Source organism: Fringilla coelebs (genome assembly GCF_963513975.1).
Source record: "Fringilla coelebs genome assembly, chromosome: 6".
Classification (NCBI taxonomy): domain Eukaryota; kingdom Metazoa; phylum Chordata; class Aves; order Passeriformes; family Fringillidae; genus Fringilla; species Fringilla coelebs.
The window spans coordinates 23,481,637-23,507,358 of NC_140034.1; the positions used below are offsets into that span (position 1 = coordinate 23,481,637).

At 52.6% G+C, this 25,722-nt stretch overlaps 3 protein-coding genes across 5 annotated transcripts in view; 2 read left to right on the forward strand and 1 right to left on the reverse strand.

Moving 5' to 3' along the window:
* LTBP2 (latent transforming growth factor beta binding protein 2) overlaps positions 1-15,867 on the forward strand; it is a 71,756-nt gene extending 55,889 nt beyond the window's left edge. Inside the window, exons 16-35 of one of the 3 annotated variants that reach the window (XM_084208392.1) lie at positions 352-477; positions 660-788; positions 1,186-1,305; positions 2,258-2,377; positions 2,573-2,695; positions 2,894-3,019; positions 5,372-5,494; positions 5,798-5,923; positions 6,021-6,143; positions 6,372-6,503; positions 7,461-7,586; positions 8,335-8,478; positions 8,753-8,944; positions 9,067-9,147; positions 9,749-9,877; positions 10,111-10,251; positions 10,495-10,662; positions 11,149-11,412; positions 11,648-11,797; positions 15,004-15,867. In XM_084208392.1, coding sequence (XP_084064518.1) covers positions 352-477; positions 660-788; positions 1,186-1,305; positions 2,258-2,377; positions 2,573-2,695; positions 2,894-3,019; positions 5,372-5,494; positions 5,798-5,923; positions 6,021-6,143; positions 6,372-6,503; positions 7,461-7,586; positions 8,335-8,478; positions 8,753-8,944; positions 9,067-9,147; positions 9,749-9,877; positions 10,111-10,251; positions 10,495-10,662; positions 11,149-11,412; positions 11,648-11,797; positions 15,004-15,170 — 2,810 coding nt within the window. In that variant the 3' untranslated portion in view covers positions 15,171-15,867. Of the gene's footprint in view, positions 1-351; positions 478-659; positions 789-1,185; positions 1,306-2,257; positions 2,378-2,572; positions 2,696-2,893; positions 3,020-5,371; positions 5,495-5,797; positions 5,924-6,020; positions 6,144-6,371; positions 6,504-7,460; positions 7,587-8,334; positions 8,479-8,752; positions 8,945-9,066; positions 9,148-9,293; positions 9,479-9,748; positions 9,878-10,110; positions 10,252-10,494; positions 10,663-11,148; positions 11,413-11,647; positions 11,798-15,003 lie in introns of those variants that run through there. The other 2 variants (XM_084208393.1, XM_084208394.1) reach the window with 2 other exon arrangements.
* A 667-nt stretch (positions 15,868-16,534) lies between these two features.
* NPC2 (NPC intracellular cholesterol transporter 2) lies at positions 16,535-18,605 on the reverse strand. Its single transcript, XM_084208412.1, has 4 exons — positions 18,468-18,605; positions 18,274-18,381; positions 17,913-18,085; positions 16,535-17,300 (listed from the first exon to the last, which is right to left on the reverse strand). Exons 1-4 carry the CDS (start codon positions 18,550-18,552, stop codon positions 17,214-17,216), a joined length of 453 nt encoding a protein of 150 aa, XP_084064538.1. The 5' UTR covers positions 18,553-18,605; the 3' UTR covers positions 16,535-17,213.
* A 4,184-nt stretch (positions 18,606-22,789) lies between these two features.
* Positions 22,790-24,490, forward strand: ISCA2 (iron-sulfur cluster assembly 2). Its single transcript, XM_084208411.1, has 4 exons — positions 22,790-22,885; positions 23,046-23,214; positions 23,353-23,468; positions 23,662-24,490. Exons 1-4 carry the CDS (start codon positions 22,800-22,802, stop codon positions 23,834-23,836), a joined length of 546 nt encoding a protein of 181 aa, XP_084064537.1. The 5' UTR covers positions 22,790-22,799; the 3' UTR covers positions 23,837-24,490.
* The last annotated feature ends 1,232 nt before the right edge of the window (positions 24,491-25,722 follow it).

The following is a 25,722-nucleotide window of genomic DNA, read 5'->3' on the forward strand; positions in this document are numbered from 1 at the left end:
AGCTTAGCAGGATTGGTGCGAGGCGGGGGGCCCTGCTGTCACCCCAAAGGGAACGCCATCACAGGTGTCAGGCTCTGCTGCCAGGTCTAGTTTAAGGCATGGGGCCGCAGTGCAGGTGAGCAGTATACGGCACTGGGGCATGCCAGCTCGGGCCACAGGAGCAGACACAGGGTCTGCTGTGTCCTCCCTGCTGTCCCGTGGGTGCAGGCTCTCTGGAGGAGAGGAGCAGGCTCAGCATCACTCTCCAAGGAGGGAAAAAGCAGCTTCCTCATGGTGCTGGGGACACAAAGCGGCACTAGATTCCATGCACCCCTTTGGTGCTGCTCCCAACCCTATACTCTGTCTTTGCAGGGGTCAGTGGCTGTGCCTCCTCACCCCTTTCCTGTGGAGCTGGTGCTTGTGTTCTGACCCCAGAGGGATACAGCTGCTTGTGCCACCCTGGTTACACCTTGGACCCCAGCCGCCTCCAGTGCATTGGTAGGTTGGCAATGGATGGTTTGACTGCTCTGCCCTCAGCAGCCCATTCCGTCCTTCTGGCCACTGGGGGAAGGTCTTCTGGCAGCTCTGCTGAGGCCCTGCCCACTGCTGCACTGCGGGGCTGGCAGGGGCTGCAAGCAGAAGGTGGTGACTGCTGGTCTTCCTTCCCCGCCTGGTGGTAGATGAAGATGAGTGTCTGAAAGACCCTTGTGCTGGAAAAGGTCGCTGCATCAATAGTGTGGGCTCCTATTTCTGCCTCTGCTACTCTGGGTACACCCTGGCTGTTTTGGCAGGCAAGCAAAGCTGTGAGGGTAAGTAGTGTTCACCTGACACAGAGCTGCCATCTCTCCAGGGCCTCTTTGTTCTCTCAGCCTCACGCTCTCTCATGAATGTGCACACACACGTGCACACCTGCGCATCCTCCCTTCCCACAGGCCTGCCATAGACAGCTTGATCATGGCAATCACTCTCTCCTGCTTGCTTGGGGATAGGACCTTGCCCATGATGATCCAGGCAGGAGTCTGTGATGCCAGCCCTGATCACTGCTTCATGGCTAGGAGGATGCTAGGGCAGGTGGGGGATAGAGAAGAGCCCCAGGACAGATCCCTTGGGTAGAGCCAGCTGCAGGGGGAGCAGGTGCTCTCCTGCACCCAGCCTTCCTGACACCGGTGGGGGAAGACTCAGGACTGTCTCCCTGTGTGTTGCCAGACCGAGATGAATGTGAGCAGCCTTCTATCTGCCGAGGACAGCAGTGCATCAACACACCTGGCTCCTACCACTGCCAGTGCAAGGAGGGCTTTGCCATGGGCCCCAGAGGACAGTGTGAAGGTAAACCTTGCTGGTCCCAGCAACCCCTGCCCCTCCAGCCTACCCTATACATGGCTGAACACTTCCTTTTCTCATCACTCTGTGTCTCCTCCTGTAAGGGAGGTAGGACACCCCCACATTTGTCTGCCCTGTGCCCTCCCTGAGGACTGCCTGTCCTCTTGTTTGACTGCAGGAGGAATAGGCTTTCCTGGGCAGAGGGAATGGAGTTCTCCCAAGATTCTCTCCCATCTCTCCATGGAGTTCCCCAATGACCAGCCCATTCCAGCTTCCCATTATGGAAGGACAGGCCTACATATTTTTATGCCACCTTGGCTTTGTCGCAAAATTGTCATGCTGGCAGGTGGACTGCAGGGAGAGCAGGCTGCAGAGACTCAGGCCACCCATCCCCACTGCATCCCATTCACGTGGCAAGACCTGGGCCCTTCAAAGCTTTCACCCTTGTCAGCTTATGTTGTGCTTGATCAAAGACTTCCCTTTCTCAGTAGTTCATCTCCATCACAGAGTGGAGGCTATTTTAGGAGGCAGTACAGGAAACAGGGCATGCACAGAATGCTGCTTCCCCCCACACAGCCTCCAGAAAGCACTTATTGCCTTAAGGACAACTGAGCTGGAGGTTGCATCCTAATCATAGTTATGAAACGCCCTGATGAGACGGCCCTGCACAGATGTTCTCTGATCCCTTTCTCTGCCCATGCACATTCCTGGCCTTGGCAACACCCTGCAGCAGTGAGTTTAGCTGCTGACTTATGTCAGCCCTCAGATGTGGGTGTAGGATCCTGAGGGAGAGGTGGGGCCATAAGAGATTTTGTCTAAGCCTCAGCAAACTCATCTCAGCTCCTATCGAGTATCACTGTGCCCTGGAGGGAAACTGAGCATCCAGCTGGAGAGGACACATTGGAGACTGCTGCACTGTTTACCTTTGGGAGCCTGAAAGAACTGTGTTTCTTGGCAGATATCAACGAGTGCGTGGATCCCAGCTCTTGCCCCAGTGGGAGATGTGTCAATACGCTAGGATCCTACCAGTGTGTCAGCTGTGGGACTGGCTACCGGCCCAGGAATGGAAGATGTATTGGTGAGAACTTTGGGCTGCCTCTGGGCAGCACCCTTGCCCCCCCGGCAGCGCTCCCTGTAAGCCTCAAAAGGAGCAGGGGCACAGGCAGCATCCTTCCCCTGCAGTCAGCCAGCCTGTTTGGCCAGAGCATATTGCACTTGTAGCTTGTGTGGAGGGACTGCCCTGAGCCATGTTGCCTTCTGCCGTATCACACAGATGTGGATGAGTGTCTCGTGGAGGGGACTTGCGCTCACGGACAGTGTGTCAACCTGGATGGCTCCTTCCGCTGCTCCTGCTACCGGGGCTTCGAGCTGGCACCTGATGGGAAGAGCTGCCAAGGTACTGAGGAGCCATGTGTCCAGACACTCCAAAGTGTCACACACTCAGTCCAGACGGTTCCCTAGGCTCTCCCTAAGCACTTGGCTCTGCCTGAGTCCTGGCCATCATGCTGGCTGGTTCCCCCAGCACATGTACCCCTGGTTATGGTTGCTCTGCGTTTTTTCCTCTTATCCCTCTCTCCCTCCTGTGTTTATGCAGACATCGATGAATGCACAGCCCGGGCTCCCTGTCCCTCCGGACTCTGCCTCAATACTGAGGGCTCCTATTCCTGCATGTCTTGTGACACTGGCTATGCTGTCTCCAGAGATGGCAGCACGTGTGAAGGTATCCCTTCCCCAGCAACAGAGGAGGTGGTGCTGAAGGAAATGAGGGAAGAGACATTGCCATAGCTGGGTTACTGGTGGGGCAGGAGGGCTTCTTTAGCCTCAGGATCCTTTTCCAGCTCTTTAGATTGCTGTTCAGCAGAGAGCATGGAAGGCTGCATGTAGATGTCACTTAGAGCAGCAGGAAGGTGAATCTGCTCACACAGGAAAGGGGTGGGGGGGAAGGACTCCTGGACCAATGATGATCTAGAAGATGCTGACAAAGGCCAGAGGAGTACAGGAGGCCTGGAAACATTGGCAGAGTTGTGTGTCTCTTAGTTCAGAACTGTGTGCATATACATCAAATGTAGGCCTTCAACAGAAGGAGAAACCTTGGGTCCACAGTCCATGGAGAGACTGAGAGCACCCAGGTTTAATTATTTTTCTCCAGCTCCTAATATAACTTGGACATGTTTAAAAGGGAAAACTTAGAACAAGGTTCCTGCTGTGCCAGGTATGAAACTTCATAGCAGCACTGATTTGTGTTGGTTGCAGTGCTGAGACATGAGAGTGCTCAGTCCCACTTTACAGCTCAACTGCCCCAGCACAAGCAGGAAAACTCCATCTCTGATGGCTGACTGTGGGGCGAGATCCTGGGCTTGAGATGGCTTGATTCAAATTCCCTGTTTGGAGCAAGGGAAGGGAAAGGGCAGAGCTGGCTAAGGTATTTGTTTAAAGAATGGCCACGTGCTGAGAATTTATCTCTGGAGCACTACAGAGCCCTGCAGCCTGCACGTAGCTGGCAAATGTAAGATCTTGCCTTTGATGTGACTCTCAGAAGGATCCCTCTGTATGGGGGCCTCTAGGAGGGGAGGAGAGGGAAGTTTTCCTCCCTTAATTCTCCTCTGTTTTGATGTCTGAGAAAGCCAGTGTGAAATGAACTTATTTTGCATTTGATTTTTGGGTGTGATGGAAGAGCCGTGGTTTGATGCCTTACATCTGCCCTCCCCTTTTCCCAAGACTCCACATGAGCTGCCCCATTTCAGCCCCCTTGCCCCAGCCACTTCATGAGGGCATCTTATCAGGGTTTGATATTGTTTGGGTCACACTGACCTGATGGCAGGATGGTATGTTCCTCCCTGCCTTGGCTGGTGGCCTTGTCTGGATTTAGGTTTCATATTTGAAACATGATAAGGGTTTTGTGATAGTTTTTTTGTAAATAAACTAGATTTCGGTTCCTGTCCAAAAGGATTCAATAATACTGCTTCTTGCAGCCCTTTGAGACTGAAAAGCTGGGAATCCTTCCCTTGGGTGGTAGGAATCAGTGCTGATTTGAGCCTGTGGCATGTTCAGTGCTCTGCAAAGGAGAGAGTGTTCCTCCCTACCTTCAGGAGCTGCCAGTCTCACGGCTTTACCTCCTGTCAGTGCAGTGTTCTCCCATGCTTGCCCCTGCCTCGAGGGCTGCAGGCAGTCTGCTGGTATCTTGCAGCCCTCTGTGTGAGGGAGGGTATCCCTCTCTTCTCTGCTGTGAGCAAAATCCTGAGAGTGACAGCAGGTTCTGGCCAAGGCCTGGGAGAGTTGGGTGAGAGAGGATTTGTGGAGAGCTCTGCAGTTGGGTAAGAGTTGTAGGGCCCTGGACAGCTCTTCCACAAGTAGGACATTATAGACAAGTCTGGCAAGTGAGAAAGCAGAGGCTCAGAAGGTGGGGCTGGGGCTGCATTGCTCTACTGATGTTTGCTCTTGTGCAGTTGGCTGAAGGGAGGATTTGTCAACAACTATGACTCTGCATTGGCCTCTTGGTGGTTGTTGTATGCAGAGCAGAGTTCTGCTGGAGACAGACACTGGGGTTAGCAGTATCCCTGTGCTCACAGAATCACTGAATGTCTAAGGCTGGAGGGGACCTCTGGAGTTCATCTCATCAACACACTGCTCAAGCAGAGCCACCAACAGTTGTCTGCCCAGGACTACATTCAGATAGTTTTTCAGTATCTCCAAGAAGGGAGACTCCACAATGTCTTTGGGCAACCTAGGCCAGTGCTCTGCCACTGTCACAGAAAGTGTGTTCTGGCAGGACCTCCTGTATTTCAGTTTGTGCCCCTTGCCTTTGGTCCTGTCACTGGGCACCACTGACTTGGTGCTGGGATAGTGTTTTGCTGGTCCCTGTGATGGAAGGGAGTGAAGACTCTGGGCTGAATCTGCACCCCCCAGTAACAGGGAGTCTCTACCCTCTCCTCACTGTGATTGGATGGTCTGGAGGACAGCTCAAACCCATTTGGCAGGCCAACAGCTGGGTGATGCTTCTGTGGATGGGGATATTCTCCAGTGGTGGCAAGAGCTGGGGCCTCACTCTGTGCTGTGCCCTTCTTCTTGGCAGATCTGGATGAGTGTGAGGACCCTGCTGTCCGGTGCCTGGGGGGAGAGTGCAGAAACACTCCGGGCTCCTATGAGTGCCACTGCCAGACTGGCTTTGAGCTCATCAATGGCACCATGTGTGAAGGTATGAACCCCATCCACACAGCCCTCTGGGTCCCAGACATACTGGATCCTCCTTCTTTCTCAGCAGGGAGGATGCTGGTGCCAAGGCAAGTGATGCCACCGTGCATGGCACATCCATAAGGCTGTAGTCAAATTTGGGCTTACCATGGACAGGGAAGATCTCTGTTTCCATGATGAGAAAATAAGGGGCCAGGAGCCCTTTGAGGGCTGCCTGTAAGAGACTGGGAACGGGGAATCCATGTGGCTTTGGTGAAGGATGTACCCCAGGGCTGTGTGCATGGTCCTGATTCTGCTCCCTCTGCAGATGTGAATGAGTGCCTGAACAGTGAGATCTGTAGTCCCAATGGCGAATGTCTCAACAGTCAAGGATCCTACTTCTGCATTTGTGCTCCTGGCTTCTCAAATGTGGCTGGTGGAATCAGCTGCCAAGGTGAGTTGAAGGGTGGCAGGAACATACCTTAGGTCCTGCCCTCTGCTTCCTGCCCTGCTGTGAGATCCAGGCTGATGTTTTTGTCTTGATTTCACAGATGTGGACGAATGTGCAGACAAGTCCCTGTGCTCACAAGGCCAGTGTCTGAACACGGAAGGCTCCTACAGATGTCTGTGTGAAAATGGATTCAAACACTCCCAGGAGACTGATGATTGCGTGGGTGAGAGATCATTGCTGAGGAGATCAGCCTCCCAGAATCTGAGGGGCCAAAGAAGCTAGTGCAGGGGGGAGGGCAGTTCTGCTCCCAGCACTCAAAGTTGCTGGTGACTTGTAAGAATGACTAGCACTGGTTCAAGGCCTCTGGCCAGCTGAAGCAGACCGAGGTGCTGCATTGAACAAACAGGGTCCCCATCTGACCATCTCCATCCCCTTGCTCTCCTTCCTGCAGACGTGGATGAGTGTAAAGAATATGGGGATGCCATCTGCGGCACCTGGCGGTGCCAGAACAGCCTGGGCTCCTACCGCTGTATCATGGGCTGCCAGCCTGGCTTCCACTGGACCCCCTTGGGGGACTGCATTGGTGAGTACAGCGCTGGCTCTCCCTGTCCCTCACCCTGGCAGGAACAGGGTGCTTGTTGGACATCTCTGCCAGAGGTGCAGGGGAGAAGGAGAAGGAGGAGGAGGAGGAAATGTGTGGCTGGTGGAGAAGCAGATAATGCTGAGAATTTGTTTTCTTGGCTGCGCTGCCTGCTTGCGTCTAGACTTCTCTCTTCCTGGCATCTGGAACAGACACCACATTGTGCTGCTTTCCGCTTGGGGAGAGTCCTGGGCAGGTTACAGCCATTCCAGGCTTGGGGCTGGACCGTAGCTCCCTGTAAGCTGTGCTTGCTGGGGCCACTGCCAGTCACCTGCCTGGCAGGCCTGGGTGAGTGGAAAGGTTGCTGGTACCAGAGCATGCTAGGCTAGTGAGTCGGGGTTTGAAGCCCAGGCTCCAACAAAGAGGAAAGAGCAAAGGGGTTTTTGCAGTTTTTGAGGCTCCCCCCAACTCAGGAAAGGTTGCAGCAGGGAGGAGCTGCTGCCAGCAACTGGGCTCTGAGCTGCCTTAAGACTCAGCCTTAGCATGTGGAGCTGCTCCTGGCTTTGGGAACCTTGGGCTGTGAACACACAGCTGTTCTGACTGGTCCAAGAAGGTTTCCATGCAGTAGCTGGAGCTTGTAGACTCTGTGTCCCTTTACATCTCTGCAGGAAACTCCTACCCTCAGCCACTCCTGCCAGTCACCTCCCTTACTTCCCATCAATTTCCCATTCCCGCCCTGCCCCTATTGCTCCATTCACTTGGCTTCTTTGTGGCTTTCAGTGTTAGATTCTCTTAACATGCACACTCCTAGGTAACTGGAGCAGCCAGACCCAGTCCCTCACATCATGGAAATGCCTGTCCCAGTCCCAGATCTTGGGGTCGGAGCCAAAGGGCCTGAGTAGGGGTGTCCATTGGGAGAAGTGGGGACTAGGAGAATTCTTGCTTTTGGCTTTGCTGCAGACATTGATGAATGTGCCAATGAGACGCTGTGCGGGAGCCACGGCTTCTGCGAGAACTCGGATGGCTCCTTCCGCTGCCTCTGTGACCGTGGCTATGAGAGCTCCCCTTCCGGGCACTACTGCATTGGTGAGTCTGCAGTCAGTAAAGGAGAGCCATTGGCAGATGCCAGACTGGCATCCCTGCTGTGTGATGGCTCCCAGACCACAGACAGGGACTGCACTCATGCATTGAGAATCACACACATGGACAGGGCAGCTCATGGAGTCAAAATGCCTTCCCTTATCACAGCAGATCTTTGGGATTGCAAAGGACCAGGCTCTGAAAAAGTGAGTGTTTAACAGTGAACATGGAGCCTTTTTCTGTCCAGGTGGAAAGGAGGTCCTTGGGGGATGGAGGCACTGAAGGTGCTAGAAAGGTACTTTAATGGGTGCCTGTAGAGAACAGGCAGGGTGTATTATAAGGAAGAAAGTTTTCATTGTGAAGACAGGCAGACAGTGGAACAGTTGCCTGTGATGTTTGTTCAGCTGCCATCCTTGGAGATTTTAAAGACCCAACAAGAAAAAGCTCTGAGCAGCCTGGTGGGGTCTTGTAACTGAGCAGGAGGTTCGACTGGAGTCCTCCAAACCTACATGATTCTGTGATCCAGCAACCCACTGGATTTCAGCAAGCTGGAGTTCAGGTTCTGGATCCACTAAGAGCAGGGCGTGAGGCTCCTGCCAGACTTGTGTTGAGCCACAGTGTGAATGTAGTTCTCAGATCGTCCCTAGCATCTTTCGTCTCCCTACAGCAGGGTAGCTTCATGCTGCAGACCGTGCACAGGCTGCCCATGCAGAGGCAGGGCTACTGCTGCCCACTGCTGCTCTTTGCTTTGCAGATGTGAATGAGTGTGAGCTGATGGTCGCCGTGTGTGGAACTGCGCTTTGTGAGAATGTGGAGGGATCCTTCCTGTGCCTCTGCCCCAGTGACCACGAGGAGTACAACACAGAGGCAGGGCAGTGCAAGCCCCGAGCTGCCGTGGGTGAGTAGGCAACTCTGACAGAGCATGGGTGGCAGCTAGAGCAGGAGCGTGGTAGCCGTGGCTGGGGTGAGATAAAGATGAGGGGCTGACAGGTCTGTACAAGCCTCCACAGATAATGGGCAAGTTTTAGTCGGGGGAGAGCTCAGAAGCCTGAAAGTGAGGACCTGGGAAGGCCCCACTGCTGGTGATGAGTGTGCTCTGGGACCTCCTCGGTATGGGGTGCTGTGTTGGGGTGCCAAGGACCCCATCCTGTCCCTGCTCTGCTGTCTTCCAGAGGGCTCTGACACACATGCAGCCCACGTCTCTGACAGCGCAGAGCGCAAGCAGTGTTACTACCACATCAGTGACGTCCGCCTGTGTGACAGCGTCCTGGCCAAGAACATCACCAAGGAGGAGTGCTGCTGTACGGTGGGGGCAGCCTGGGGTGACAACTGTGAGACTTACCCCTGCCCCATCCCAGGCACAGGTAGGACTGTGACCCCACCACACCAGGCAGGGCCAGTGCTCTGCCTGCCAGCTCCACCTTGATTGCACTAATGAGCTGCTTCTTTTCTCTCCATCTCCTCTTGGCATCTGTATCTTGTTCAGTGGAATACCAAGAGATCTGCCCTCTTGGGAAGGGCTACATTCCCCAGGAAGATCCGCTCTCAGGAAAAGTCTCTTTCACAGGTACTAGCACCATTTTCTTTCATTTCTTCCAGGGGGAAGAGGGACAGCAGTATGTAAAACCCTGCATGAAAATGCATTGACAAAACTATCTCCCTAGGTCTATCATGGCGGATGCTAACATCCTGCTGCTGTTTTCCCCATTCCAGAGAAATCCCAGACTGCCAGTATTGTTGAGCTGGAAGTGCCCCTTCCTCCAGTCCTACCTCGTTGCTGGCAGTGATTCTTTCTTGGTGCAAGTCTCCCATTATGAACCAGGGATGGGGACCATTAAGACACAGCTCTTCCAGTTACTGATCAGATCTCCCAGTGGCCAGCTCGCTCAGTTTGGCACTTTACTTCCATGAGAGTTGTGTGCTTAATATACACATGAATTTCCTGTTTGTGAGTGTCCTGCTCACACCATCCCTCCTCCTGCTCTGCCTGGGGATGCTTCTCCCTCTGCTCCCAAGCACGGGGCCTGTGGGAGAAGAGGGGGGCTCACTCAGGGACCTGCCAGTGATTCAGGCAAGGTGCTGTGACAGCTTTCTGCAGGTATAGCACCCAGCATGTTTCCATGGCTCTGCTTCCTGAGATACTTGCCCTTCCTCCATCCCTCTTTCAGACATGGACGAGTGTGAGATATTTGGCTCTGAGTTCTGCCGCAACGGACAGTGTTTGAACACGGTGCCAGGCTACAAGTGCTTCTGCCGTACAGGATACTTCTATGACTCCAGCAGGCTTGAGTGTGTTGGTAAGATGGCCTCAAAGAGCCACGGGCACCCCACTGCACAGGGGGGGACAGCTGTGCTGCTACACCCAGACTTGTCCCTGCTGGGCCGGTCTAGGTAACAGGCTTCCTGGGACCCTCCTGGGGAGCAAGAGAGGAGGGCCTGAGGGCCACGAGGTCCCCTTTTGGGCAGGGAAAGGGTCACATTGCTTATGTCTGCCAGCCTGAAACATTGCCTTGTCCTTGTGTGTGGGCAGATCAGGATGAGTGTCAGAATGAAGTGTACTGCATCAATGGCGAGTGTCTGAACACAGAAGGCTCCTATCACTGCTTCTGCAGCCTCCCTCTTGTGCTGGATGCCACTGGCAACCGGTGTGTGAATTTCTCCAGCAGGGCAGGTGAGCCTGATCCCCCACTGCAGCACACCTTTGCCCCACACATCCTCCCCATGGCTGGGTCCTCCAAGAGGGAGCAGTGGGTGGGGACTTGGTATCTGGCTGAGGTGTGTCAGCACCAGAACAGGGTGCACCCACGGCAAGGGGGGGCAGGAGCTGGGGCACATGGTCATTTCTCTTGGAACAAGATGGGCAGGCGCTCTTCTGGATGATTTCCATGGCATCCTTTGCTTGTGTCACTCACAGATACCTTGGAGGAGTATGAAATCCACCTGGACGTCTGCTGGCAGACCGTTGCCGACTACATCTGCCAAGACCTGCTGCATGGCCAGCAGACCACGTATACTGAGTGCTGCTGCCGGCTCGGCGAAGCCTGGGGCCAGAACTGTGCACTTTGTCCCCACAGGTCCTCTGGTAAGTTGGGTGGCGTGGGCAAGCATCTCCCAGCAGAGGTGGGAATGGGCTAGGCTGTCACTTACCATGTCATGTGTAAGATTGCTGCACTGCTGGAGCCAGCCCAAGGAGTAGGTAACCCCACACACACTTCCCTAGGGCTGAGCTGCACTAGTGGGTAGAATGTACCTGAAACTGGTTTGCAGCAAGTCCAAGGTACTTGAGGGGAGAGTTGCTCTGTGCATCCCACTGCTTCTGCACACATTAGGAGGTAGTATTAGCTGGGGATGGGAGCACCCTCGGAACTGGGGTTCTTGCTGCCTAAGAACCTGCTGGTGCCAGACAGGAGCTAGTCTTCTTGACAATCAACAAACTACAGAGCTGCAGCTTTGGAGGGCACTGAATGCACGCCGGGCTCAGCTGACCCAGTGTGGATGTGACCCTCTGGCCTTATAGTGGACCTTGAGCCAGGCTGCACTGACCCCTCCTTTTCCTCACCACCTGCAGCTGATTTTGCTTTCCTGTGTAATGGGGCCAGTGAAGACAGTGAGAGAGGGGCTGAGCTCCGAGAAAGACCTAGGTATGAGTACGGACCCGGCTTGGAAGACCCCCACTATGGCCTTCCCAGCCCCTACTACAACTACCTGGAGTCTGAGTACGGAAACCCCGAGGCCAGTTTCCCTCGGAGGGTACCCAGCAGTGAGTTCCGTGGCAGCCCTCTCCACCATGGCCCAGCACGGTCTCCACCCCGCTACCTGCCCGGCCAAGCTGGTGAGTATTGGAGAGACAGAGCAGTGCCTCCCCACCCAGACTGTGTCCATGGGGACTGCCTCGTAGTTCCCACCCTGCCCGGGCTGCTCCAGGCTTGGAGCAAGCTCTGTTCCTGGCTGTTCTGAGTCAGTCCTGAGTCAGTCCTGGTCAGTCACTGTCTTGCTGCATGCCCGATATTCCCTGTGTGACTGGGCTGAGGCTCACCCTGCTCCGACCCCACCTTGCCGCCCTCCAGGTCTCTACGAGGGCTTCGAGGGGCTGCAGGCGGAGGAGTGCGGGATCCTCAACGGCTGCGAGAACGGGCGCTGCGTGCGCGTCCCGGAGGGATACACCTGCGACTGCTTCGACGGCTTCCAGCTGGACATGACCCGCATGGCCTGCGTGGGTGAGTGAGGCCCCGCGTCCCCTGGCCGCGGCTGCTCCCTGCCGGTGCCGGCCGGGACGGCAGCAGGAGCAGTCCCGCTCTTCCGATTCCTTCCCATACGGCTGGGAGGGCCCTCGTGGAAGTTCCGCCGGCCACTTTCTGCTGGCATCTAGGTAAGAGCAGCTCGGGCATCACCGAGAGCGGCTGATGTCTCCTGTCTTCTCATACCACTCTTGTACATCACTAGCCATTGTTACTGTGATTAATGTCCTCTACATTTGCCACTGCCCTGGTGAAATTCCTCACTTTCCACCCTGCCCTATGAGACATGGTTTCTAAATTTTCTCTCTGCATTTCTTCTAAATCCCTATGCCATGTCTCCATCCTTTTCACTTATATGTCTCCAAGCCAGCTGAGACCTCAGGCACTCATCAGAGCAGATGAAGATGCTCTTTTTTTCCTTAGGCACAGCACTTACTCCAACTCACGGCATCCTTACTGTACAAAACAATGGTGCAGCTTCTTCATACAGCTGCATTTGGGGTGGTATAGAACCCATGGTCTATACCACCCCAAATGCAGCTGTGCAGAACGGCAGCCTGAGATGTTACTCTCTCTTCTGCGTTTGCGCACTGTTTTCCAGTCATAATGCTTTGCATTTGCCTTGAATTAATTTTGTCTGGTTGAATTTGGACTGCTGCTATATCAGAGTAAGTCTGAACCCTGCAAAGTGCTTGCAGTCTGGTGGTATATTTTATAAGCATGGGGATTCTTCCTTTGTCTACCTTAATGACAACATTTTCTTGGAGTAGGGGTAAGGACAGACCACTGCAGCCTGTGCTTTAAAGGGTTTTTGTTGTAACAGCCAGGTATTGCTAATTGTCTTTGGAGTGCAGCTGTGTGGTCCATTGTGCAATTGCCACAGTTTAATCTAGAGAGTATTTTCTCAATCTGTTTGAGTGTGTCATGTGAGAGTGTGTTGAAATCCTCACCATGGCCAAGGCACATCATATCCACCACTTCTCCCTTATCTGACAGGCCAGTTATCAGGTCAGGGAAGAGAAGCAGATTGGCTTAACGTAATCAGGCCTTAACTGATCTGCACCAGCTATTTAATGATCTTGTTATTCTTTAGAGGGTTATGACCTAATCACTCACAAACCTGAACTGCTTAGGGGTGAGCAGACTATAATTTTGGATTTTCCCTTCTCTGTTTTTGAAGATGGTTATGAGATTTATCTTTTGCTGCTTTTCGGAGGCCTCCTTCATGCTCCCATTCAGAGAGAACTGTCAGCTTTTAAGGGACTGCAGGCAACATTTAAGCACATGAATTTGCATTGCCACAAACCTTATGGATGTAACTGCTTTATATCTGATTGTTGAACCTCTCCATCACAGTGTGACCTTTTTCTCCCTTGCTTCTGCACCCTTGTTTAAACACTTCAAATATGGTTTGTGCCCTGTCTGATCACCATGAGTGTTTTTATGATGGCTGGAAAAAAACCCGTGTTAGCTGCTCCAGCCAGCTCCACTGGCTTGTTTTCTCTGTTGATAAGAAATAGACTGACATTCCCCATTGTTTCCTGCTAACATATTTATGGAGCCTTTTCTTGTTGCCTTTTCTATCCTGAACTAACTAGCCCTCATTTTACACTGCAGCCTGTTTCTTTCCTTTCAGTTCTCCTGCTTGATTCTTAGTCATCACCATGTTTTTACCTTGCTGACTTCAGGCCTTTAGAGAGTATTCCTGCAGCTGCTGCAGCACTTCCCCTCTCACTTCCCTAAGGCAACAGCTTACCCGTGCCCTGAGAGTGGGCTGTGTGTCCCCACCCCTGCCCAAGTGGGCAGACTCCAGGACTTGGTGCAGAGTGCTAGCAACACTACGCTGTTGATTCTGGCTTTTGGGTCTCTCTGGGCTAAAGTGTCCTTGTTTCATTTCTCCTCTTGATTTGGTGGCCACACCAGCCTGTCTGCTCTTTCAGATTTTACTTTCCCTTGCTTCTGAGGCTGCAAAGCACATCTCCCTTGATGTGCCTGACTTCTCCTTGGGCTTCCAAGCAAGCCATTCTGTTCATGGCAATGTCTGATCCTGAGGTTTACTGTGAATCCACAGTGTCAGTGCAACAATTGGTTTGGCTGTGTATGAAGTCTACCTTGTTCCTCAAGCTCCCTCTTCTCATGTTTCCCCTCTCCATCTTCCTCCTGTGACTGCTGTGCTTTCTCTTACCTCCTTAAAATTTTGCTTCCAGCATCCCTCTCTGGGGTTGCACTTCTCTTTCTTTGTCAGATGGCCTGCTCCACCTATGCTAGAGATAATCCAAGGTCCCTGGGGTGGCAGAGCACTGTGGTCCTCCCAGGCTCCATTGGCAACCGCTGGGGCTTTCTTTCTCCCTTGGGTGGCCAGCTGAACCCATCAGCTGCTCCCCACCCCCTGCTGATCAGTGGGGGCTGAGTCTGGAGTTTGTGGTCAGAGGGGTGGGGCCTGCCTTGCTTGGTGAGGATTTGGGCTCTGTTTGCACCTGTGGGTGCGAACAGCGGTTCTGGGGTTGTACATGGCTGCTCTGTCCTGCTCATGGCCCCACCACAAGTGGGTGTATCTCAGGCAGAGTGTCTGGGTGAGTACATGTAGCAGAGCAGACCTGTCACAGTAGGGCAGCTGCTGTAGGGCTCACATGCACACTACAGCCTGACAAACTGGCCAGCTGAGCCCTTTGGCACAGTTTTCAGGTTAATAAAATAAGCTGTTGTTTGTGCAGCACGAAGTCCCTCTGTGTTTTGGTCCTGGAGGTGATAACCGGCCTCTCAGGGCCACCCTCAGCTGACCTTGTTGGATCAGAAAAGGGCATTTTCCAAGGCTAGAAGTGGCCTTTTCCCCAGATCTTAGGCTATTACAGCTTGTTAGCCAAAAGCTGCTAACCAGGGGGTGTCACCAGCTGCAGAGCATGGAGGGGCTCTTGTCAGGCGTACCTGGGGCAGGGTTCAGTACTGTGCTGAAGGACGCTGGGGATGCCACCCTTGGATACTACAGATGCTCTGCAGATATGCTGAGGGCATGGGAGGCTGGTGGGGTCACTGTGGACATCCTGAAGGTACTGGTTGGGTGACAGAGCAGGCAGAACCTGTGTGGGAGGACTAGTGGGGATGGCAGGAGCACAAGGACGTGGCTGTGGATGTGGGCTAGGACTACTCACTGTGCCACCAGCTCAGCCCAATCCTTCTCCTTGCAGATATCAACGAGTGTGAGGAAGTGGGCAACCCTGAGCCCCTGTGCCGAGGTGGCACCTGCGAGAACACAGAGGGCTCCTACCGCTGCCAGTGCTTGCCAGGCTACGTGGCCCTGGCCCGGTCACACCACTGCGTGCCCCAGACAGCCCAGAACCCAGCAGCTGCATAGCTCTAGGAGAGCAGGGGTGAGGGTGCTCCCCTGCGCATGGCTCTGGGACCTGGGAGCACAGAGAAAGGCCTCCCACGGCCGTGGGTGCTTCGAGGCTCTTTGTTCCTTCGCCTTCGAAGTGCACAGCTTCCCCACCACCCCTCTCTAGGTCAGGGCTGAGCTCCCAGCCTCTGCACCCCTCTTGGCCCTGCCAGCCCCTGCTCTTCCTGCAGCAGAGCCCACCCCAACCCTCAGCACCTGTCACATTGCCCTGTGTCATGGAGGCTCACAGGACACATTCCCTTGCCACACAGCCCCTGCCTGTCCCCTCACCCTGCCAAGAAAGGGGGTTCATCTCCCTGCCACTGCTGCACTGACCTAGTGACAAGCCTTACCCACACCGCGGGTGCTGGCCCCACTCCTTGTGAAGCGTCTAGCCCCCTGGCCGGAGCTTAGATGGGGGTTCCACCCCAGCTTTCTAGAGCTGCTGCCTAACCTTGGGGCATGGGAAAGAGGCCTGAGGGGCCCCAGGGCCAGCTCTCCCGTGGCCTTTAGCCCTATACTTTGTGCCCCATGCTGGCTGGGCAGGGGGAGGGGGAGCAAGTCCAGTTTCCTTTCTGTAAAGTTGTTGGTGGTTATTTTTTTTTAACTGAGTCTGCTGGAAACTTCTCTCATGTTGTTAAATAAAACATTTATTTTGGGCCCCTGTGGCTCAAGACACTGGGGCTTGTCAGAGCTATGCTTGTTTTGCCTCTGCCAAGGGGACAGCCATCCCACTTTTAAGCCAATTCTTAGCCCTCTCAGCTGGCACAGGGCCTCCTCCTGGCCCCAAACCGGAGTAGGGAGCTTTGCCAGGCCAAATCCCCAGCCCAGCACCAGTGGCAGGAGCCAACTCCAGTCCCTGCAGACAGCACGGAAGTTGTAGGTGTTCACACCCTGCCTTGTTTTCACACAAGGGAGCTGCAGTTCCCACGTGAGAAAGTTTAGCTTACTGCAGTTGGTGAGGGCCCTCTGGCAGGTCTGGCAGTTGTTTTTCCAGCCCCGGGAGGGTTCTGTATGAAGACCTTTACCTATGATGCAGCAAGCAAGGCTATGTTCTGTGCCACCACCTCTTCAGGGAGCCTTTGCACAATTTCAAGCCTGCATAGGACTAGCAAAGCAGGAGCACAGCCAGACATTGCCAGCTGGATACCAGCAAGAGATGTTTGGCTCCTTCCAGGTCACCCACACTTACACCACCTCTATACATGCCTTCAGCTACGAAGACCAGCTGAATCCCAGCTAGAAGATGCCCAGACACTCTGCTTTTCCTCCCGATCCTCTTCACTCACAGAATACAACACAAGCAGATTTTGTCTAGCCTTTATTAAAAGGAAAGTTATAAAAAGAGATTCAGGAGCTCACAGCAGCTCCAAGTTAGTAATAGTGCAAACCATTGGTTAGAGAAAGAATCATCCCTGCAGAGACATTGAACACCATTTGGCTTTGCATCCACAAAACGGAAGTTTTCCCAGCTGGCATCCTGCTGGCTTGAGCAGAAGCCCAGGACAGAACAGGCTGTCAGTTCAGGCAAAGACTCCTCTCCTTCCCTCTGCTTCACTGCATGGATAGCAAATGCAGGTCCTGGGGGCATCCTGATCACAAGACAGCAAGAGAAACATGGGAAGGTGGATGCAGCTGACATTCTAGAAGAGGCACTGAAGGATTATCAGGTAGCAGCTCAGACAATAGCCAGGTTCATCACTGAGAAATTCCTTTGTGAGGACAGACAGCTCCATGTCTAACAGATAAAGTGCCTCTGTGGAGAAGCTGGAGGATGATGCTCAGTCACTCCTGCAGCAGACACTGCTGCCCTTTGAGCTGCTAGGAGAACACCCCAGGGGTGTCACCTAAACACAGTAAGAGCACTCTGCCAGGGGCTGATCTTGCAAGGAACACAGTGCTGGCTGCTCAGAGGCTGCAGAACTCTGAAGGAAGCAGTAAGAAATGTTTGTTATATAAAATAATTTGGCCTGTGTTGTTTCTGGTTTTCCCCTCCCCAAACCCTACTAATGGCAGAGCTCCTCAGCTGGTAATCTGCACTGGTATCTTCCAGCAGAACAACATCTGGTCCTGGTCGTCTACCAGCTCCCACTTCACAATCAGTTTAATCTGAAAGAGAGGGAAGTAGAGGGAAATAAGAACATTCAGGAAATCTTAAGGCAAGGGCATGGGGAGAAAAGTTATCACTTGTGTGGAACAAGGAGGTCCTGGGAGCTCTGCACAAAGAGGACAGAGTTCGGGCATTGCCCCTGCGTGCAGTAGGTGGCCCACGCTCACACACTGATTCCTGGAGCATCATCTGTGGATGGAGAGCACCCAGTTACATGACACAGGAGACCTCCACACACTGCACTCAAATTCCCACTTCCTGCAAAAGGAGAGTGGAAACACCCTGCAGCATCCCTAGCTGAACCACACTCCAGAGTCAAGCACGCCCAGTCTGGGAGCGTTCTCAACAGGCTCTGGTGGGAAGCACGGCGCAGGAAGATACTGGAGCAGCTGAAGCCACTTCTCAGCAGCTGGAGCTAGGCTGCTTCCTTTGCTGGGCCTGTCCCAAAGTGGGAACTTGAAACTAGAGTCATACAGCAAAAAGAACACCAGTCTATGGTGTCTACTCTGTTTCACCAGAACAGAACAAGGTGTCTTCCCTTAAAGGCAGGTGGTGAGACTACTCCAGTATGGGCAGTAGCTGAGAAGCTGACCAGCTTCCTATATACTTACACTGGGGTACTCGCTCTTCACAGGCAGTTTATTCAGGTAGCTGTAGGAATGGCCCTTCTGAATGGGGCACTGGATCCCAGACTTGCATCCATCAGGCTCAGGAATAGGGAAGGGTATGTCCACATGCAGCATCTCCCCGTACACCCTTGCTTTACTGCCCTGGCTCTCGATCTCTGCAAAATACGGAAAACACACATATACCACACGTGCCCTTCACACAGCCCAGAGGCTGCAAGAACACAACTAAGGGACACTTCCTCCCACCCAGATCCTTCTCCAGCCGCCCTTCTCTCCTGCCAGCAGTGGGACACAGAGAGGATCACCTGCCCCTGCCCACTCCCGCTGGGGATGTGCTCCTTACTGCTGGCGAAGGTGACGTTGATGCTGTAGGATGTCCCCTTGTGGAGCAGGCATGGCTGAGTGGGGCAGGGGCTCACGTTCACCTCCTGGATGCTGCCGTCTATAGAACCTGCAAGGAAGAGTCGGGATTACCGGGCCGCCTCCGCCTGCTGCTCTCCGCCGGCTGCCCCGCGGCCGCGGGCCGGAGCCACTCACCGCAGTCAACGAAGCGGAGGGGCTCGGCCAGGGCGGTGGCGGCAGCGCCCAGCGCCAGGAGCAGGGCGAGCGGGCAGGGCACCATGGCGGCAGCGGGCACGGCGGCGGCGACAGCGGCGGCTCCGCGGTGTCACATGAGCGCGGCGGCCCCGCCCGCCGGTCAGCTGGGGCGGGCCCCGCCCGAGGGGCCGGGCCGGGGCCACTGTGCGCTCCCGGGGGTGGCCGGGGGGAGGAACCGCCCGCCCCCGTGGCCGAGGGCAAGGCTGCGGCCGGGAGACGGGCGGTGGGAGCCCCGTCGTGACAGGGGACCACAGGACAGCCCGGGAGTGGTGGTGGTGGTGTGCTGGAACTACAGACCTTGGACAGACAGACAGGCTGACACCGTCTCCAAGAGCGCTGCCACTGGACGTGCCCACTCCCGAGCTGTGCTGGGACAGTCAGTGTCAAGGGCGGCAGCCGGAGGACAGGCTAAGATACAGGCAGTGCCATGGACCGGGAAGCTCTTTTGCTGCCCCTACTGAAAGGGGATAAACCATAACGCCCGCAGAGCTGCTGTAGTAGACTCGTCCGTGGCCTTGTTCGTACATATCCCATACCTCGTGTTCTGCATGTTGAAAGCTGTTTGCGTAACACGAGTGCCAAGAGTTACATCTGCTGAGTACCTGGCGTGTCTGCCACCTTTCACAGAGCATACACACGCCAGTTCTGTTTCTCAAGCTTGTGAATTGCTAGAGACTCCCTGCTTTGTGCTGTGGATGCCAAGGCAAACCAGATGATGCTTCAGAAAGCATTTGACCCAAGCTGAAGTTGACAATTTTTCAACAATTTTACATGGTAGCAAATTTTAGTCTTTCTGGGATCATGTTACAACACAGTAAGAGGCACGTGAGTGCTGATTTGGTAGGAACGTGGCAGAGCTGACACAGCGTCCCCCTTCAGACCTCTGTCCCAGTGAGGTGTCTGCCTGCTCAGCTGCACAGCCCAGTGACTCAGAGGTGGCACCCCACGCTTTGCTCAGGCCCTCTGCAAAAGGTGTCACATCAGAAAGGGGTGTGGGGCTTTTTAATGGTTTTTTTTTTAGATTTGAACTAAGCATTCAGTTTCCAGACACATGCATAGCAGGATACTTACCAAAGCCCTATTAAAAACAAACAAACAAAAAAACACCCTCAAAAAACCCCTGCTGAGACTAGGCCATGTATTTAACACTACCTAGCACACTTTATAACTGACCCAGATAAAGGCTTTTCCTTGTGCATGGAAAGCATGCCCTTCAAAAGGCTTCCCTTATCCACATCCTTCAAGTCTTACAGATGGTAAACAAAGCTGCCTATCTGACTGCTGGTAACAGAACTGCAGTCAAGTCAGAGCAACACCATAAAGTCACACATTCACAGGATAAGCAGTCCTTGGAATTTGCTTGGGAGCAAATTCCACAGTCCATTAAATCAGGATGCCTCCCTGTGAAACAACTCACCACGTATCTTTGCTTCACAGATGCTTTTACACAATGGCAGTGACTGTGTACATACAAGTCAACACATACTTCGAAGGCTTTGAACTAAAAATCATTTCATCTAGGATCAAAATTAACGTTTTCTCTCCCCACACCCCAAATTGGAGTAGTAAAAAGCCTGATAAGTGTATGTCTGTAAATCTACAGCCAAGGCCTTTTCAGAAGAAAGAAGCAGAAACCTTCTGCCCAAGGTTTTTAGCTGATATCATACATTACTATGGTGTCAGTTTTGCAATAACGTTACTAAAGCTTAAATTCCCTAGGGCAGCATAAGCATCTTGGGCCAAACAGACCTTGCTTTTAGGCACATGTCCCCTGTGACATCTGATAACAGGCATAAGCCTTCAGGTTCCCTTGGAGCCAAAAATTGCTTAAGAAAGATTCAAATCAACTTCAGGCTGATCTCTTATTTTGCGGATGGAGGTCCTTTCAGATTACCAACATCACAGGGAGCTTCTGCTGCAGTGCAGAAACACCAGTGGAAAAGCCTAAGAAAGCTCGCAGACAAATTCTCTTCAGCAAGACTGATACTGGACTTGTTAATTTTTGTAGTTCAACCAATTCTATTACATGAGGAAAAAGCCTGAAGTTCTACTATCAGCTATCTACACCTGATTAATCCAAATCCCTCCAACAGCACAGCACTTGCAGCTCAGTAAACAGATGTACTTGCAGGCACTACAATGTCAGTGAATACAGCAGACAGGTTTTCAAGAAAATCCCTATACAGAGACTAATCAATTTAACTGTTCTTTCAGCCAGAACATGCTCCTTTTGCTACAAATCATCAGAATTCACATTTAAATTCATCACATCCACTCTTAAATTCAACACCATGCCATAGGTTTTATTACCACCAGTTTCTGAAGCACTGAAACAAGTTTCGTTTCCCTTCAAAATAGATACAAGATCATTTTAGCATCATATTGCAGAGGAGAAATGAGCAAAATAGCTAGAGAATTCAACTCTCAGATAAATCTCTTCAATACAGCGGGCTTAAAGAGAGCTAAAGGAACTCCCCAAACCAAGACACCACAAACCGGAATAAGAACAGAAAATCAAAACACAAACTTAAAAAGAGATTATGTCTACCTATCAGAAACAAGATGACCAACAAAATCAGAACCCAAGAAGGAAGAAAAACTAGACTGTAATTCCATGAAAATAAAAAAGCAACCAACCATCCCTGTACCACATAGCTGACTGAAGGAAAAAATGGCCAGTGATGAGCTGCAAGGGAATAGCTGTTCTCCTTAATTACCCTCACCTCCCCTTGTCACACCAAAAAGTTGTCCCCAGAACATGAGTCTCTCCTCAGCACAGCAGATTAACAATTATATTAACTGTGAGTGACGCCGATTGGCCTTCTCCTCATTCTTTCAGTCTGCAGTAATCATTTCAGCAATGTCCCGAAGACCCTTGAAGCTGTTTGCCACATTTCTGTCACCTTAACACAGTAAAAATGAAGGCAACTCCAAAGTAAGTGTCTGTTTTTTGGGGCTACATTCATTCTCCAAAAGGTGTTCACAGTGAATACAGCCACAACATGGAGAAATGCAGCAAGATCAATCTCATAGACCCTACAGCAGTGAGAAAGAAAGCTAATGAAATATGGGAAAATATCTGGTATGATCCCTCCACTTCCCCCAGGAGGCTTTCATTCCCTCCTCCAAAGTTGTCAGCTTTTGGGATGCCACATTGATAATAATTGAGAAACACCCCAATATGTTTTTATTTAAACATTCAGTGTTCTAATACACCTGATGAGGATTCATCAACTATTGCAGGTGCCTGCATTAGTACCACTCCTGCTGGTACCCTGCCTGTGGTACTTTCCTGGCTTTATCCTAGCATCATTAGAGCTAACCCAAGAGTATGCAAAATTAAACAGCTCAAACCAGCCTTTATTTACATGCTCAGGGTGGAACAAAAAGCAAAAGCCCGTGGTTACAGAAGAATCACTTTGCTTGGAGCAGGACGGTGAGAAAGCAAACTGTGACAAGGTCCTGAAGTCTTCTGATGGTAAATCACCCCCTCCTGCTGGGATGACAGGTTTTCTTCCACCAGTCTTTCACGCAGCCACTGTATGACTCTCCACAGACCTGGCTAGGGCTGAGGAACAGGATTCCTCCCCCAGAATCACATGAGGAACAAAGAGATAAAGACTCTTTTAACCACGAGAGCTCCAGGATCGACCGGCTAGGCCATTGTCACACGGCAAACGATCAAGAGAAGCTGAAACCACGGTGGGACGGCAACGAGCCCGGGTGGCCGTAGAGGCCTGCCTGCAGCCGGGGGGCCCTCCGGGGCCGGGGCCTGCTCCCGCCCTGGCTGCGGCGGGAGGCGAGGGACAGTGTGGGCGTGCGGTGAGCACAGCCGGCAGCGCCGGGCAAGGGCTCCAACCAGGGACGAGTGGCCTCCACCTGATAAAGGAGAGCAAAGCAGAAAAGCCGGAATAAGGGAGAAACCCTAAAAGCCCCGTGCTTGCTCTCCAGCCTACCCAACTGCCCTGCGGCGGCACCTTGATCCTTCTCTGGGTTCTGCTCAGGACAACCCTACGGCTAATGCCGGGACAAGCATGCGCGGACGTACAGCGCTCGCTGTTTGTTTTACTACTTTTCACTGTTTCATGGCTGCAAACACCCCCAAGAGCGAACAGCAGCTTCGTGCCTTTGAGCGACTGTAACGCGTTCCCCGAAGCTGACGCCGAGCACCGCCAGCGAAGGGTCACCGCTACCGGCACGGGCACGGCCGCCCGGTGCCGCCCCGCTGTGGGCGCGGCCTCCTCTCCCGCCCGCCGCGGCCGCACTTCCGCCATGGCGGCGGGGCGGGGCTGGGCTGGCATGGCGGCGCCGGCGGCGCTGCGGCGGTGGTGGATGTTGGCGCTGGGCGGCCGGACGAGGTACCGTTCCCTTGGGCACTCGGCCCCCTGGACACTCCCTCGGGGGCACAGAACGTCCCCGCTGCGCGGCAGGGGGTGGTGGCTGTAGGGGCCGGGCCCGTCGCCCGCTCCGGCGGCGCGCACCCCTCTGAGGCGCCCCTCTCCCTTCTTCCCGAGGCAGCCGGTGCTCCGCTTCACCGTGCCCAGGCCGACTGCTCCCGAGGCCCCCGGCCGGCCCTGCCCGCCCAGCTGGCTCCCTGCTGCGCTGGGCGTCGTCCTTCTCCGAGCCGGGCCCGACGGAGAACGGCCCCAGCGAAGGACAGATCTTCCTCAGCGAGAGCTGCGTGAAGGTGGGGACTCTGGGAGCGGTCTGGTGTCTCTGGAAGGGTTTCCACCCTGCCTGCCCTGCCGTCACGCAGTGAGAAGTTTGAGTGTTCGCTAGTTTGTTCAGCAAGCCTTTTAATCCTTGTCCTCTTATTTATTTGCAGAGGCTGCTGGAGATTGCAGAAGGATCAGAGTTTCTCAGGCTGCAGGTGGAAGGAGGTGGCTGCTCTGGCTTCCAGTACAAGTTTTCCTTGGACACAGTTATCAATCCTGATGACAGGCAAGGACAAAGGGACATTTTGGTGGTCAGGTGTTACTGTTCTTGGCAAAAATGGCAGGAGGGGTATGTGTGAGATGATAGTGTCTTGCATTGAAGGGAAGAAGCCTGTGAGATAAGGAGCACGCTGAGGTTGTGCCTCTCTGTAAGGTCTTTGGCACAGTTAGTGGTTAAATATGCTGCTTTTATTTTTCAGGGTGTTTGAACAAGGTGGTGCCCGTGTGGTTGTGGATGTGGACAGCCTGGCCTTTGTGAAAGGATCCATGGTGGATTTCAGCCAAGAGCTGATCCGAAGCTCCTTCCAGGTGGTGAGCAACCCCCAGGCAGAGAAGGGTTGCTCATGTGGAACTTCCTTCTCTGTCAAATTGTAACTGGACTTACCATGGATGGACACTGTTTGCAGACACTTTCGGCAGTCTCCAGAGGGTTTATATTTGTTCTTTTCCCTGCTGCTCCCTCTCATCTCCCTTACCCTGTGACACAGCTGTTACAACATACTGCAGCTCTGTGTGTGTTTGCACTGAGCCTGTCTCCAAGACTTAATGGCCTTCCCTTCAGAAACAATGAAATGAATTAACCATGAGCATGCACACAGGAGCATCCTCGGTACTTTGTGAACCACTGGCCAGGTGGTGCTGACTGGTCTGCCCTGTCCTGATTGTGGAACTACTTAACTGTCTCTGCAAGAGAAGGCTGTATATATATGTGTGTGTGTTTATTGAAAGGTCTTACTAAAAAAAGTCTATGAGGTTGATTGGTATTGCTTGTGCATTTACATGCAGGTAGAATCTGGGTTCTTTCAGGCTAGCGTTGCTTATTCCTGACCTTCCAAGCAAATGACTTGGAAGTCTTTCTCACATGTACTGCTGACTCTCCACTGCCCAGTTTACAGTGGGCTTTTCCAAATACTTTTCTTTTTTCCTGCTGAACAGGATTCTCTTGGCCCCAGGAACCTGTGGTGGCTTTGCTGTAAGTTCTTGGGATGATGGTTTTTACTTGTTCAGAGTAAGTGAAACCAAAAAAATTGAGGTCAGAAGAATTAATATGTTGTGTCTTTTATATATAAAAAGAAGAAAAATCTTATATATATATGTATATAAATAAAGTACAGAGCTCTCTGTGCTTCAGTGCTATTTAAGCCTGACTTGGAATTTTAGGTCATACAGGCTCTCAGGTTTCATAGAGTGGTTGCTGCCTGCTCTTGCCAGCGGGAAGGGAGGTTGAGGTGATAGAGGAGAGCAGGAGTACTGCCTAAGGGTTCACAAGTCCTTTTGACTTACAGTTGTCTGGGAAGCTTTTCCATAACTTGGTTTATCATTTAGTCTCTGTCTAACATTCATGGTTTAATGAAAGACTGGAACTCCACTCCTTTCTAAGACTCCATGGAATGGGAAGTCTAGAAGTTTCCAGAACAACATCCTTTCGATTAGTCATTTTCTATAGTTTTTTATCTGCCGCTAGATGTCTTTTAAGTCGGTGATTCACCTGCTTCTGGATGAAAGGAGGTATGGGGAAGCTATTTTTGTTCCCTCTTTTGTGTTTTATCTGATCATAACCAAATTGTTTTAAGACTTGAGTCTTTCACGTGAGTGTGGGAGCACTGCATGACTTTGGTCTCAAGGGAACCACCTGTGGCAAACGATGAGCTTTTCTAGACCATGCCACAGGCATTTTTTGTCAAGCTTCCTAAAAGCCTTTTTAAACTATTTAGCAGTGCCTATGTTCAGCACTGTTTTGCCTATTTGTTTCTAGTGCTCAGAGCTGATAGCCAGCTAGTTTCAGTTTCATCAGCAGATGTTACAGGAGCTCGTATATGATCTGCTCTGACTTTGTCACATAGGGATACACATGGATAGGATGTGGAGCAGTGGCTCTTTCAGTTTAGCCCTTTCCATTTCCTGTAGCCGACAATATCTGCCTAGTTATGTTGGTGTCAGAGAGAGATGTCACATTTTGTAGAAGGGACTAAAAGAATGTGGTTAAAAGATTTGTCTAAACCCCTTCAAGGTGTTTCAACCCTCTCTTTATGCTCCCAGATCTTGAAAGTGGTGCCAGCCAGAACTGCCTTTGAAAAGTGTAAGACCTTGTAGGTAGAATACATTAGATAAACTCAATTTCTTTCAGCTGTGATAGCTACAAGTAGGCCAGAGGAGTTGCTTTCTGAACCAGGAAGATCCATTCTTGATCCATTTCACACAAACTGACCTAGGTCAAGTCTCTTTTGAGATCTTTTATGGGAAATAAAAGTGCAGCAGTA

Excerpts from the sequence above, each read along its gene's own strand:
- NPC2 (XM_084208412.1), bottom strand. The coding sequence starts at position 18,552 with ATGGTGCCCTGCCCGCTCGCCCTGCTCCTGGCGCTGGGCGCTGCCGCC. Across the intron at positions 18,086-18,273 it reads CAACGTCACCTTCGCCAGCA|AGATCGAGAGCCAGGGCAGT; the intron begins GTAAGGAGCACA and ends CGTATTTTGCAG. Across the intron at positions 17,301-17,912 it reads TGAAGAGCGAGTACCCCAGT|ATTAAACTGATTGTGAAGTG; the intron begins GTAAGTATATAG and ends CCTCTCTTTCAG.
- ISCA2 (XM_084208411.1), top strand. The coding sequence starts at position 22,800 with ATGGCGGCGGGGCGGGGCTGGGCTGGCATGGCGGCGCCGGCGGCGCTG. Across the intron at positions 22,886-23,045 it reads GCGCTGGGCGGCCGGACGAG|CCGGTGCTCCGCTTCACCGT; the intron begins GTACCGTTCCCT and ends TTCCCGAGGCAG. Across the intron at positions 23,469-23,661 it reads GTTATCAATCCTGATGACAG|GGTGTTTGAACAAGGTGGTG; the intron begins GCAAGGACAAAG and ends TTTATTTTTCAG.